Source organism: Populus alba, chromosome 11, assembly GCF_005239225.2.
Source record: "Populus alba chromosome 11, ASM523922v2, whole genome shotgun sequence".
NCBI classification, from domain to species: Eukaryota; Viridiplantae; Streptophyta; class Magnoliopsida; order Malpighiales; family Salicaceae; genus Populus; species Populus alba.
In genome coordinates this window covers 5,546,694-5,561,458 of record NC_133294.1, presented here as the reverse complement: position 1 = coordinate 5,561,458, position 14,765 = coordinate 5,546,694, and the positions used below count along the sequence as shown (strand labels likewise).

At 36.9% G+C, this 14,765-nt stretch overlaps 1 protein-coding gene across 1 annotated transcript; it reads right to left on the bottom strand.

Moving 5' to 3' along the window:
• Positions 1-739: 739 nt before the first annotated feature.
• LOC118062657 (cyanidin 3-O-galactoside 2''-O-xylosyltransferase FGGT1) lies at positions 740-2,223 on the bottom strand. Its single transcript, XM_035076491.2, has one exon. It carries the CDS (start codon positions 2,206-2,208, stop codon positions 829-831), a length of 1,380 nt encoding a protein of 459 aa, XP_034932382.1. The 5' UTR covers positions 2,209-2,223; the 3' UTR covers positions 740-828.
• Positions 2,224-14,765: the final 12,542 nt, after the last annotated feature.

Here is a 14,765-nt window from a genome sequence, read left to right as displayed (position 1 = left end):
TTGAAATTATTTTCAAATCTCATTTCACCTTAGCCAAAGATTTATCAATCAATACTATTTGAGAATAGATCGATGAAACATTTTTTTTAATTCACGTAGGGTGATGAATCCTCTCTTGATCACTCAAGTACCTTTATATATATATATATGTTTGTCATAAGACATGTACACTGAATTAACCTGTATGAGAATTTCATATAGAGAGATCACCTATGTATATGGAAATGCTCATATGATAGTCGTATAAGTGATCCTTAGACATGAAATCTCTAAGTCATTTTATATAGAAAATGTTATGCTTTGATTCTGTTATATGTTATCTTAATTGAGATAACAAAAGGTGTGTCTATATATATATATTAGTTCTAGGTGTCCTTTATACCTCAACTTATGAGAACAACTGCTTTCTTCTCAGTATTTAAGAGAGCATCAATTATGAACATTTTAGAAATAATGTTTTGATGCAATAGGAATCCTATAATTATAATAACTTTATAATTTCATTTGCAAAGCATTTTTGTTTTATAAACTTTATCTTTACTCTAGATTAATTAATTTAATATTATATGAATATTAAAAATAAATTAAATTTTTATTAATAATAAATATATATTTATATCAATATAATATAATCAACTGATTATCTATAGGACATATTAAACTAATACTAAATGCACCGATTCATAACAACATAGATAAATGACACAGAAATCTTGCACTTAAGGTAAGGCATATTTCTATCCATAAGCTGCGTGCCTCTGCATAATCTGGCCATGTATACATGGGCAACAAATTAGAGGCAAAAACAGTTCAATTCATCAAACCGGATCACTCCAACAGTTCATGCAACTTGTGGACAAAACCATCAACATAAGAGTTTTCAAGCCCTTCGCCTAACAAAAACTCTCTCCATTTTGCATGGTTTGCTCTCACCAATTTCCCAACTTCACTACCATCATCCATCACAGCTTTCACTGCCTCGCAGACACCATGTCTTGTAAACAAGCCATCTTCTTCACCTTTCTTGACTTCAACTCCAACTTTCAGATCTCCACCCGCTACTCTTGCATTGATTATTTGGTCTCCAACGTTTGGCAAGAGGACTAATTGACACTTATTTACCATACCCTCTGACAACGATCCAGATCCACAATGAGTCACGAAACATCCCACAGAAGGGTGCCTCAAGATCAGCTGTTGCTGGACCCAACCCGTATAAACAAATCCTCTTCCCTTAACTCTCTCCTCAAACCCTTCCGGCAAGGCTGACTCGATTGTTTCAGATCCAATAGGTGGTTTGAGGACAGCGAAAAAGGGCGAGCTTGTAAGCTCAAGACCTAAAACCAGCTCTTGAAACTGATCTTTCTTAAGAATACATTCACTCCCAAAGGCACAGAATACTAAAGTTTCAGCTTTAAAGTTATCCAACATTTTGGCAATCTTTTCTTCCAAGACTGAGTTTGGTGGTTCTGGCACGATAGGACCTGCCAGAATCACAGGCTTGCCAAATTGGTCCTCGATATAATCAGAATAAGGCCCTTCCATCTCTCTACAAGTTTTGAAGGCCAAAGCGTCACAATGACTTAAAGCATATAAATTGCGTTCCTGGAATGAAATGTTGCTTCCATATTGTTGTACAGTAACAGCGCATATTCCTCGAGCTTCATGGGCACGCAGCTTAATTGATGACGGGGGAAAGCTCGGCGGTGGCTGCATCAAATCAGCTGCTGTCAAGCTCTCAAGTTTTCTCTCAGGACTTAACAGATAACCAATGGTAGCTGGGCTAATGATACAGAAATGCACAGATTTAATACCATGCTTGCGTGACAACTCCGGCAACCAATGAGTAAAATCAAAGAAGATGAAGTGAGGATTAAGGATGCGAAGATGGTCCTCGATGGCATGCTCTGTGAGATCCATCGCGGTCATTAAAAGGGGATGCAAAGGGAAGGGAACATCAGTGGTTGTTTCGGTGCCTGTAGGGAGGCCATCAACATGAGGGACAGTGATAGGAATGAAGGTTATGAGATCAGGATGAAGATTGAAAGGCTCAAACTTGGATTGAGTTTTTTTTGGCAAGAAGAAAGAGACTCTGTGGCCTCTCTCTGCAAGCTTGTTTGAGAAATGGACAAATGCAGTAAGGTGACCTAGGGCAAACCATGGATACATGGCTATGTGAAGGTTCTTGGCTGCTATGTTGGAGCTCATTTTAGATTGCAAAGCCTTAAAATTGGCTGGCCATTTTTATAAGTAGACGACCTTTAAAGCTTCGTGCTAATTATGGATGCCTTTTCTATTTTCTCCGAGGTTTTACTTATAAATAAGCACAGCTTTGCTGGGCCTCATATGTTTTACTCAAACTGATCTATTTTAAACAGCTTTATCACGCGTTCGGTAACCGATTAGTCAATATTTTAATGCATAAACCACACCTCCTTTTTATATGGATCTCACTAAAAAAACCACCGAAACTTCCAAGCCAAACATCCCCTGACTATGCAAGAAGCTTCGAAAAAGAAAAAAAAAACGATAAGTTAGGGACTTGGGATGCTATTCTGAGGAAGTCGAACACAGCTGTGCAGTCTTTTTTTTCTTCTTCTTTTGACTGCTATTTCAAAGCTTCAACAGAGAATGGAACAAACAAATGACCAAATAGCAATTATCTCTCTCGATTCTTGAACATTTGGATAGTGAATTACTCGGAAAATTATTTCAGCTGTTTTTTTAATCCTTTCTTTAAACTCGGGTTGACAGCTTAAGTTGTTAATTACCGCAAAATATTTGCATGAGGGGCCTGTTTCTCACAGGCATATATATAGCATGGAGGAAAAAAAGAGGTTTTGTGCAAAACAACACTGCCTCTAATGGTAATACAAGATATTACTTGATCTCAAAGCATAAGAACTCTTAGTAAATAACGGTGTAATAAGATGTAAAGCATTTCACAAGGTCATTGCTGATATGCTCTTACCGTTTTAATACCTTATAAATAACCTGTTGTAAAAAATTACATAATTATTAGATAAATTAATGAACAAAAAACTTAGTTTATAATTAAGTAAAATAATAATAACATGATAAACTTGTAATCATAACAAAAGATTATCATGCTTACTAAGAAAATATATAAACTTGCATAAAATATTAAAATAGAAACCTAGCATACATACTAAGTATATACTAGAACTATGCAAATGAAACTTAACTTTAGTATACATTTAGCTAGACTTGTGCACAAAAAACCAACCATAAAACTCTTCTCTTTTAGGAACCAAAATTGATAGAATTCTTTTCATTATCACATTTGATTATCCTTTGTAAAACAAGAATTGATGTGAATCCAAAGGGTAAGAACCCTTGAGCCCATAATGAAGATTGAACACAACCCAACAAAGCTAATATCAAGTTTAAAAGAACTCGATCAAGTAATTACTTGAACCAAAAAATCATAGTTATTGGATGAAAAACCTCAATTGTTGATTATAACAAACCAAGAACCAAAGGTATAAGGATGAAATCCTGACCCATCAATTATAACGAACTAAAAACCATAGGTATAAGCATGAATGTCACAAAGATAATTGATTTTTGATAAGTTCCTAAAAAAGTTCCATGAGGAAGTAAGCGTAAGAGCAAACTCTCTCACACAAGTTTTATTTGTTTAATAATCAACCCATCTCCAATTAATTAAAACCTATATATAAGATAAATAATCATATTTATACTTTATACTAGGTAAAAGGTTCCAAACAAGGTTGGAAAAATAACAAAAGAGTTCTAAATAAAATAGAAAAAAAATTCCTAAATCAATTAGAAAACTAATATAATTCTCGCATAGTAGATTTTTGTCTTTATCGCAAGATCTTCTTGATGTCTGATTATTATAAACATTTAACCCTATAGAAAACAAGGCCTTTAGAATCATCTAACAAAATTTCAGCTTGGATCAAAAGTTATGGGATTAACATAAAACTAGACATTAGGATAAGAAGCCTAATTCACGTGTAAATTTGAAAATAAGTCGAATCTACAAGTTTTATAGAAAATAAAGCTTAAATATCTTAAATTAACCAATTGAGTTCCCTTTAATCTTATTAGCTCTTGACCTTGTAATAGGCCCAATTGAAATATGTAATGGATCATGTGGTGTTGTTTGATAATTGTCATCATTCCCCCTCCACTCAAAAGATTCGACCTCTAATCATCTTCTTGCTTGGATGTTGACTTATTTTTGCAAGAAATATTATTTTGATTTTGTGATTTTGATTTTTTTCTCTTTTTTTTTATATATATATAAATTTCAAAGAAAGCTCAATATAAAGCTAAACTAGAGAATAAGCTAGATTCAATATATTAAAACTAGGGTAAAAACAAAATCAATAACATAGAGAAAACTACAATAAAAATCCTAACAACATAAATAGATAAAACCTGATTTTAGAGTCTTGCTTTGATATTAACTGATGCGAACCCAGAGGGTAAGAACCATTAAATCCATAATCAAGATTAAATATAACCTAAGAAAGCCAAAATCAAGTTGAAAAGAACCCAGCCATCGATTACTTGAACTAAAAACTGTAGTTATTGGATGATAACCCTCGACCGTTGATTATAACGAATCAAGAACCGATGATATAAGGATAAGACCTTAACCTATTAGTTATAACAAACTAAGTGTAAGACCCAAGTTATGGCTTGAGGCCCAAAAAGCTTCAAGACTATTAGTGAGCCTAAAACATCCCATAACCCAAGCATTTAAAGGAACTCTTTTTTTGAAATAATAAAAGAATATTAAAAGTTATTCGATACAATAAAAGAAAAACAACGTTTAAACAAGCAGTATGACTTTTAGAGTTTTCTCTAGACAATCCCTTAAGCTTAGGTGTAAAGGCCTTTTGGTTTGGGGTTGTTTATGGGACTGGTAACAAGGTAAGATCATCCTTAACTCTTTAATTTTTAGATTATGAACAATAATTTTGGCATGTCAGGGCTTGATGAATGAATTTGGGGTTAGAATGATTTTGATGTTTTTGATGGAATCGATTGTGGAGAACTTGTTAGAATGTTTTATAATATGTATCTGGATTGTATAGGGTTAGGATAAAACTATTTTGATGTTGTTGAATGTATTGTTGAGATTGGGTAAGATCAAAATAGATTGCAGATTGAGATTCTCTAGAATTCCCGATCAAGCAGTCGATCGGTATAAGTGAATCAATCAATTGGCTTATGGTTGGTCAACCGGTTGGAGAAACAGTAATGAGGCAAGTTTGTTTTATTTTAAACAATCAAACAGATGAAGAGGCGGCCGACTGGTTTGTTGGCATTTTCATTTATGTTTTAGTATTCAATGTTAGACTTCTTCTTGGATCTATTTTTTTTTAATATCTCTTATTTATTCATTTAGGTTCTGCAGATACTACTCTGGTCGAACCCTAGTGATTTGTTTGCCTTAGTTTTGAGTCTTTTGTTCGATTTGCTTCTATTTTCCAAGTGAGTGAAATAATTTCTATTATGCATTGTATATGTTTGTTGGTATAAAATGATGAGTATTATTGCTATTATTGATTATATAAGCCTGATTAGTTATTGTTATTATTATTATTATTATTATTTTGTCTTCTTAAATACTCATTATATGCCTGTTTGATTTGATTATGGTCAATATATCCTTTATATTTATTCAAATGTGATCATGCTTGCATTGTGAATTTTGATGATATACCATGAATTCTATATCAATGTTATTTTTTCATTTGAGCTCATGATTCTTGTTACCCCTGTCGCACGTGTGTGGCGTCGCGGCGAAAACATCCTCCCTTAAATGTGGAAAATATGGAGAGACAGGGAATTCTAGTCTTTTATTAGTGAAAAAATAGAATGAGAGTCACTACCTAGTATTCCGGTCACTAGGAATCCTAACTGCTCTCAGAGATCAAGAACGGGGACTGTTGCGGAAAGGGAAGGTATTAGCACCCCAAATATGCCCTACCTAAGATAAGTTTCGTTGTTTTATTGTCTGATAAAATCTAAAGTCTTGTCGTGTTTTCTTGTTATTGGTCTGTCTGTGGTTTAAGAAAAGTTTTACTCGGTAAAGAGATCCCTATCTTATCGGGTAAAACTTAACCGTTCTAATGTCAACAAAAGAATTTAATATATGAAATACGCCTTACGTATAAGGTCGCAACCCCAGATATTAAAAGAAAACAAAATATTTTTTTGGAATTTTTAAGATATTAGCCTATTTCTCAAAACTTTAATATATTGGTTATTAAAGCTAAAATGCATGCTAATACATGTTTTTGAAATTTTCTTTGTTGTATGAAAATACAATATGATTTTATTTTTTTAGAGAGACTTGGCCGTATGCATGAAAACAAAACATTTTATTTCATTTTTTATTTTTTTTTTTTTTTTTTTTTTGTTTTGATGAAAACCAGATATTTAATACCAGGTTTGTATCTTTATAATATAAAAATACAAACCAATATTGATCAAAATGCACTAAAATATTTGCTGAAAATCACAGATTTTTGAAAAGAATTTTTTTGAAATTTTTTTATTTTCGGGCTGGGCCCAACCCGGCCTATGTGGCTGGGCTAGGCCTAGCTGGTTTAGACCCACTAGCGTGCTTGAACAATTCACACATGCCTGCTACAGTGACAATGTAATTAATCTTCAAGTGCACAGTGTTTGTGCATTATCTGCAAAGTTGGAGACGTTTACCTGGAAGCAAGACGAAAGCAACAATATGCTTTGGACCTCTCTCATTTCCTTTCGTTTGTTTTTCTTTTGGTTCCTTTGGTTCTTCCTTTTTTCTGTTTCTGTTTCTGTTTGCAGTTCTTCTTACGATCCCTTCCTTTTCATCTTTGTCTTCTGATGCAACCATATTATTCGATAGTTTCACCCATATTTAACTAGTGTTTTGCATATGTTTTATATATAAAATGCCTTGATATTCTTTGTTTTATGTTTTGAAGGCACTTTTGGATGAAAGATGCAAAAATGAGTAAATTGGAGGTAATTGGCATATTTGACCTTCAATCGATGTTTTGTGCAGAGCGTGATCTCTAAAGGTCGAAATGAAGTAATTCCAGTGGAATTAAAAAGCTAACATCCATACCTTTATGGACATCTAAGGCAGGACAATAAAATAAGGAAGAACATAGAAATCGCAGCTTTCAAAGTCAAATCTCGCAATCTGCCAGTGTTGACCTTCGGTCATTCTGACTTGAATATCTGGAGCTACAAAAGTCCAATTGATGCAAACTCAATTGTTTTGGATTTCTGACTCAAAGGCCTATAAAAGCTCCAAATTTCAGCCAAAAAAGATGTCATATAAGGGAGATAGGATTTTTCAAAGATGACTACTGAATTCTGCCAGCAAACAGGTTTCGTGAAGAAACGAGTCCAAATTACATTTTGAAGCATCTAAACCGATATCCAAGTTTTTATTTCATAAATTTAGCTCTCTAAGTCAAATATTGAAGATTTCATGCAAGACTTTTTTTTTTTTTTTTTAGGAAAATAGTTATTGAAGTACTTAAATGTAAACAATCTACTTAAGAGAGGACTATTTTGTAAAATAGAGATTAGAGTTTCATAGGATATAAAAAGAATGAGAGAAGAGAAGGAGGGCAGCCACCCAAGAGGAGAAAAATGCCCCCTACTCTAAGAAACCCTAAATCATGCATTCTTCCATCTTTTTGATTAGTTATTCAACAAACATGCAAGGCTAAACTTGTTTTCTTGGTTGCAATGACACATAAACCTTCGAATTTTAAGAACTGTAATATTTATTTTACCTTTTCTTTTCAGTTTATATGATGAATATGTTTGTTCTCCTATGCTTATTTTTCATATGATTGTTTATTTTAATTGCTAGAGCGGACTCTTAAGTTTTTATTGAAGACAATCTATTGCTAAGTTTGATATCAAAACCGGAGTTGTGGTATATGAACTTGTGAAGCAACTAAGTTTAATAATTGTAGCGGATCTATGTTATTAATCTTATGGAGAACATTCAATCAAAGAAAACATAGACTGCAGACAGTTATGTTTTCTTGATTAATAAACTTATCTAGTTCTTAAGGCTGTCATTGAATTAAATTACTAGTGCGGACACTGTGGTTGTTTGATGGATAGGGTTAGTTATATGGCGGATCCGTTAACTAACCAATGTTAAGAAGAGATAACTATTCAGAATATAAATTGATGTTTCGTTTTCATTGTTGTAACCCATTTTTGGGTCCCCGTAAAAAAATAAAATAGATAGCCAAAGAAGGTTAGAAAAAGGACAAGAGGCAGAAGCGCTCGGAAAATGGTCAGAAAATTGGTCAAGGAGTATAAAGATACAAAGATTGGATTTTTGACAAAATATTTTTGAAGGATGAGAACCCTATTGAGAAGGAAATTTTGAATTTTGAGGAGAGAAGCCCAAATTTGGATGTTTATGGGTTTAATTGATTTTTTATTGGATTTATAGGGGATTTGATTGCAAGAAAATTGATTTTTTAAGTCAATTTGGGCTTTAAATTGAAGAAATTAAAGTTCTGGGGCTAAATTATAATTTTTAGGATTTTATTAAGTCAAATCAGGGGCTTAATTGCATAAATATTGAAGTTTAAGGGCCAATTAGGGACTTAATTGTGAAAATCCGAAACCAGGGACCAATTTGGAGAAGGCGCAAAGATAGGGGGGGCTGTTTGGAATTGTTTCAGGGGCTTAATTGAAGAAATTGGAAGTTTATTGATCAATTAAGGGCTTAATTGCATAAATCAGAGGCCAAGGACCAAAGTGAAAAACGCGGCCAACTATGGGGACGGACTGAAATTAGCAGGGACGAAATTGAATTAAACAAAGATGATTAAGGACTGATTCGAAACATGTTCTGGCGCCTTTATTTTTAAATGAAACGGCGCGTTTTAATCCAAAACGACGCCGTTTCATGCATAAAAAAAAAAAAAAAAAAAAAGGGACCGAACGGTGCCGTTTTGAACGGCACTGTTCCCCTTTCTTCTTCCTTTCCCCCGCACCTGCAACAGAAGGAAAAGCTTGGTTTTTTTGAAATAAACTTCCCGCCTCTCTCTCCCTTGCATCTCCACCGAACAACCCGAAGCCCCACACCGTGGGACCGCCGACCGAAAGCATTGGCCGACCACCGGCCGAAAGTAAAGAAACGGCACCTTGCTGTCGCGGGTGGTGGCCGACCAGCCACCCGCGAAACCCGCTCCAAGGCGCACTAACACTGGTCCCCCACACGGTTCGGCCCCTATAAATAGAAGAGAAAACTGAAGAAAGAAAAAGGAGGAGAGGACCCGAAAAAGAAAGAGAAGAACCGAAAGAGAGAGAAACCAACGAACTCAAGAAAACAGTCACCGAAAACCCAAAAAGTTGAGAAGCTTGCGATAGTTGAAACTGAGAGGGAACTCAAGAAGCTGAAACAGAAGGAACGAGCCGGTTGAACGACGACGAACCGTTGGAAAAACAGCCGCAGCGCCGCCCTGGAGCCGCCGTCCGTGAAGCCACGACACTGCAGCTCCGCCAGCAAGCCGCCGTCTCCGCTGCGCCAGGTACACTATCCTTTTCCCCGTGCATTTTTTTCTTCCGAAGCTGAGTTCGGTTGGCCTCCTGCATGCAGAATCGTTCTGCATGCAGGAGGCGCGCGGGGGGGAAAATAATTCCCCCGTGCTGTAATTTTTTACTTCTCTGGGCCAGATGGTTCTGGCCCAGAAATATGTGGGGCGGGCCAGAAGGATTCTGGCCCAACCCGGCGGTCTGGGCCGGTGTCGGCCCAGACCCATGTAGTTTTTTTGGGGCCGAACTCGGCCCAATCCCTTTCGGGCCGAGTTCGGCCCAACGGCTTTCAAGCTGGGGCCGGCCCATTTAGTTGGACCGGCCCAGCCCAGTTAGTATATTAATATATTATATTATATTATATATTATTATATTATGCATGTGTGTGTATATGTGTATATATATTTTTTTTTTCTCAAAAAAAATATAAAAAAAATATAAAAATTTCTGAAAAGTAAAAAATATATTGTTGTTTTGGTATATTTGATTTGCAATTTTTTATACTATGGGGATGTAATTTCAGTATTTAAAAAACACCTGTTTTCGTAAAAAAAAAGAGTTTATAAAAAAAAAATGTTTCGTTTTCATGCATACGGCCAATACACTAGCATGTTTTGAATGTCCTTTATATATATAATAAAAAAAATATTGGAAGTTTTGAAAATGTGTTTTCGCATAGATTTCTTAAACACAAAAAAATCATTTTCTTGCATTTGTGGATTTTACAACCTGTTTGTAAAACTCCAAAGGGTATTGGCCAATATTCCAAAAACTATAAAAAATCTTATTTTGGGAGGAGAAGTTGTGGTTATTGTTCACCGCTAATGTTTGGATGAAGAAATCCTTAAAAGGACGAACATCCAAAATATTATCGGGAGTAATAAATCAACGCGCATGTTTGAAAGAAGCTTTGGTTGCAATCGAGAACATTTCAAAATTTTAATTTTTTTTTCTCCACGGTTTACGAGTCGTGAAAAGTAATTGTTTTTTTAAGAATTGTGAAATTCTTTATTCTCTTTATCCTTGCGATTTACGAGTTGACGGGATTAGAAAACACCAACACCATAGACTATAAAGCAAACCAAACACCAAGCAGCTTACCTTAGGTAGGGCGTACTAGGGGTGCTAGTACCTTCCCTTTACGCAACCAGTCCCTTGCCTTAGAATCTCTGAAAGACCAGTTAGGGTTCCTAGTGACCAAATACTAGGTGGCGACTCCAAAGAACCAAATCCTTAGAACACCACGAAAATCGCCAGCCGATGTCGTGCCTTTATAAAAAAATTTTGTGGGGGTGTGACAGAATGGCGACTCCGCTGGGGATGTTAGGACTAAGCTTGATTTGTTTGTTTGTTTATGTTATATGTTATTGGTTTTTGTTTTCTTATGATGTTTTGTTTAAAAGCTTTAGCATATATCTTTACATTCTATCATACATGCCATAGTCATGATTCACTTTATTATTATTATTATGTTTTGGAGGGCACACACATGTAACTCTAAGTTTAAGTGGGGGACTAGCAGCTTGCCTTATGACTTGAGTCAAGGCTTAAGTTTGTGTAAACCCCAACTCTTTGCTGAGTGTTTAGACTGATAGTGATTGGTACACGTGCCATCCCACTATCTGCTGGACCTCCATATCGCCTTTACGAGGGTGATCACTGGAACAGCAAGAGACCCTCTTTTAGAGACCTAGTAGTAAACCTACCCTATGTCTTACGTAAAAGAACTAGAACCTATCCTTAGGGTGTATGTTCCAATATAAATCTTTTGCATCGAAACAAGACTAACCCCCCATGCATTTTGAATTGCAGGATTTGTGAACGAAATGACCATCACCAAATCTTCCATAGAGTATGGAAAGAATTCTGAACTGTCACAATTGATTGAAGGAGACTGCCTTAGAAGCGATGCTAAGAAGATGTCGCCAATCAAGAACCTGAATTGCATATTGAATGAGGTGAACAAGTTAACGACTCATTTTCAGAATGTGGATAAAGATGCATTTTTTAGGAAATACGGACGTTTGATGGAAATCGCAAAGGTAGAAGTGTTAAGCCCAGCGGTGCGAGCCTTAGTTCATTTTTGGGATCCAGAATACCGATGTTTCTCCTTTGGAAGCATAGACTTGTGCCCCACGATTGAGGAAATATGGATTGTTGACCGAGTTTCCGAATGACCTGTATCGGATTTATTCTCCTTTGAGATCCGACAAGATCATCCCTGAGCTGTCAAAACTGCTCAGAATCTCCAACTTGGAAAAGTTTCTGGAAAAGAATGGCACCGGTTTGAAATGGAGGATGCTAGAGTTTGGAAAAGGAGTCAGAAGTAGAAAAAGAGAGATTGATTGCCTTAGGTATATTTGGCCTTGTGTTGTTCCCAAGTCAGACTGGTTTAGTAAGCTTGGAGGCCGCCGCTGCTTATGTGGAGTATGAGAAACACAGATCAATCCAGTGGTTGCTATCTTAGCCGAAACATTTTTGACACTTAACCATTGTAGAAAAAGCTGGAAAAGGAGCAATGAGATGTTGCACGCAACTGTTGTATATTTGGATGGTGAGCCATATCGAAACAAAGAAACCTGTCTTCAATAATTTTTGGTGGTTCACTCAAAAACCCCTAAAGATGTGGAAGAAGAAGAATGGGGAGATCTAGACAACCAGGGTTGGGTTGATAAATTGGAAGGATTACCTAATAGCGATTTTAAATGGAGAGCACCATGGGTAACAACAACGAAGGTCCTAATGAGTTGTGGACAAAGGCATTGGGTACCATTGGTGGGGATTACGGGTTATGTGAGTTATGCTCCGACTTTAGTGGTAAGACAATTCGGGGGCAATACAGTTTGTTCCCAGAACTATGGGAATTGCTCAATTCTTTGGTCTGTTCAAAGATCCCATGGCAAAAAGAAGTTTTGGAGATCATCAAACAAGATTGGAAGCATCTAGTGTTGGTGGAAAATAGAAGGTTTGAGAGATCCAAGTGTGAGCGAAGGATATGTAAAATGGAGAGCCTCAGCTGCTTCAGCCATGCCTTGCGCTATAGAGGAGCCTATTAAGGGAAAAGAGGTTAATATTGAAGATGATTTAGCTGCTTCAGCCATGCCTCGTGTAGAAGTCAAATCTCCTCAAACCATAGAGGAACCCCTCAAAAGAAAGAGGGTTAACGGTGAATTGAGAAGGCAAGTGGACAAACTAAGGATAGAGTTGAGCAAGAGCAGAAAGGACAAGGCGACGTTGGAAGGAATGATGCTAGGAGATGATAAAAGGAGAAACATTTCTAGATGAGCAAATACAGTCTAGAGATGCGAAAATAACCAAGCTTGAGTTAAAGTTGGTTGAGGAGAAGATTGCTAGGGAAAGGAGTGAGAAGGAGCTTAAAGGGTTGAGTTTGGATTGGATGCAAAGTTGTTCTGAACTTGAAGCAATGGAGATGGACTTTAGCGATTGCCAAGAAAGTGCAAAATATTACCAAGAAAAAATTTGTGCAAGTGCAATTCGAACTAATGGATAGGATTAAGAGGTATAAGGATTTGAATAAGAAATATATAGAGTTGGAAAGCAAAAGGGGAGGATTCGAGGATGATAAAGCGGAGTTAGCAGCCAAGAGGAGTGAGATAAAAGTTGCAAGGATAAAGCTCGACAAAGAACGCGAAAAGTCGAAGTATTTGGACGAGAAGCTAGTAGCAACGGAAAAGCACAAGGATCGAATCGACGCCAACAAACATTGCTTTGAACAGAACAAACATGTTGCTCATAGAAAAAATGACCAAAACCGATGAGCAAATGGATGAAGCTGCTGCACATGCTCGAATTATTAGAATCAATGCACGGAATGTGGGAGGAGACATCATTCGCTATCGCCGAAGCCTAGCCGAAACCGATGCCTTTTTAGGGAAGATTGAGAACCGGCGGCTTTTGCTTTCTTACCTTTGGCTAAGGAGTTTATGGAGGAAAGAGATTAGCATGTTGTATTTTTTTAAAAATGTATTTTTATCCAAGCATTAATGAAAAGGGCGTTGACCCATCTTCTTATGCAAAATCTGTCTCTTGGTGAACATGATTCTAGCAAAAACGACTCGAAAGGCAGAACTTCTATCAAAGCAATGTGACAAGAGAATGCTTATAATGGGATGGTTATTTTTCGTTCACAATAAAACATGCATGCATCCATCACAATCATACATTTTCTCATACATCTATGCATGCATCTCCAGATCGTGAAACATAGGTCCACATCCAGAGTCCACCAAACCCGGTCCAGATCAAGAATGGAAAACGAAGAAAAGAGCTCAGTTAGAGTCACACTACCAGACCGAGTTGGAATCCGTGAAAAATGAAGTTTCCCGGTTGACCAATCTGCTTGAGCAACTTTTAAAAGCCAAGAATGGGGAGGGAACATCCACCCAACCACCTATAGGAGCACCGTCGGCCCCTGTCCGGGGGTATCTCAGAACATGGGGGCAGATTCAGCAACGGGGGCAGCACTTTACACCTGTTATTCCCATTCAGCCCCCTCAAGCTCATATCACTGTAGATTTAACAGCCGAGGGGCCTTCCGATAATAGGTCCACGGGTTTTGTGAATGATGACAAGATATCAGCATTAGAAGAAAGGTTAAGAGCAGTCGAGGGAAAATGATTGGTTTGACCCCCTGCGAACGTCGGAAATATGCTTGGTACCTAACCTCACGGTACCAAAAGATTTTAGGATACCAGAGTTTATAAGGTATACTGGGTTGGAATGCCCAAACACTCACCTTCGATCTTATTGCAACAAGATGGCTGAAGTAATTCATGACGATAAGTTAATGATCTACTTTTTCCAAGACAGTCTACTCGGGATCTGCGCTAAGTTGGTACATGAGGCTGGATAATGTCAAGATTAAGAAATGGAAGGACTTAGTGGAGGCTTTCCTAAAGCAATACAAGTTCAATTTGGAAATTGCTCCAGATCGAACGAGCCTCATGTCGATGGAAAAGAGAAGCCAAGAGTCAGTGAGGGCTTATGCACAAAGATGGAGGGACGAGGCCACGCACGTGCAACCCCCTTTGATAGAAACGGAGATGGTGACTTTGTTTCGCCAATACATTCAAGGCACCTTACTATGAGCATTTAATGGGTAGCTCATCTCAACATTTCTATGATGTTGTACGTGTGGCGGAAAGAATCGAGCAAGGAATTAAAGCAGG

Excerpts from the sequence above, each read along its gene's own strand:
- LOC118062657 (XM_035076491.2), bottom strand. The coding sequence starts at position 2,208 with ATGAGCTCCAACATAGCAGCCAAGAACCTTCACATAGCCATGTATCCA.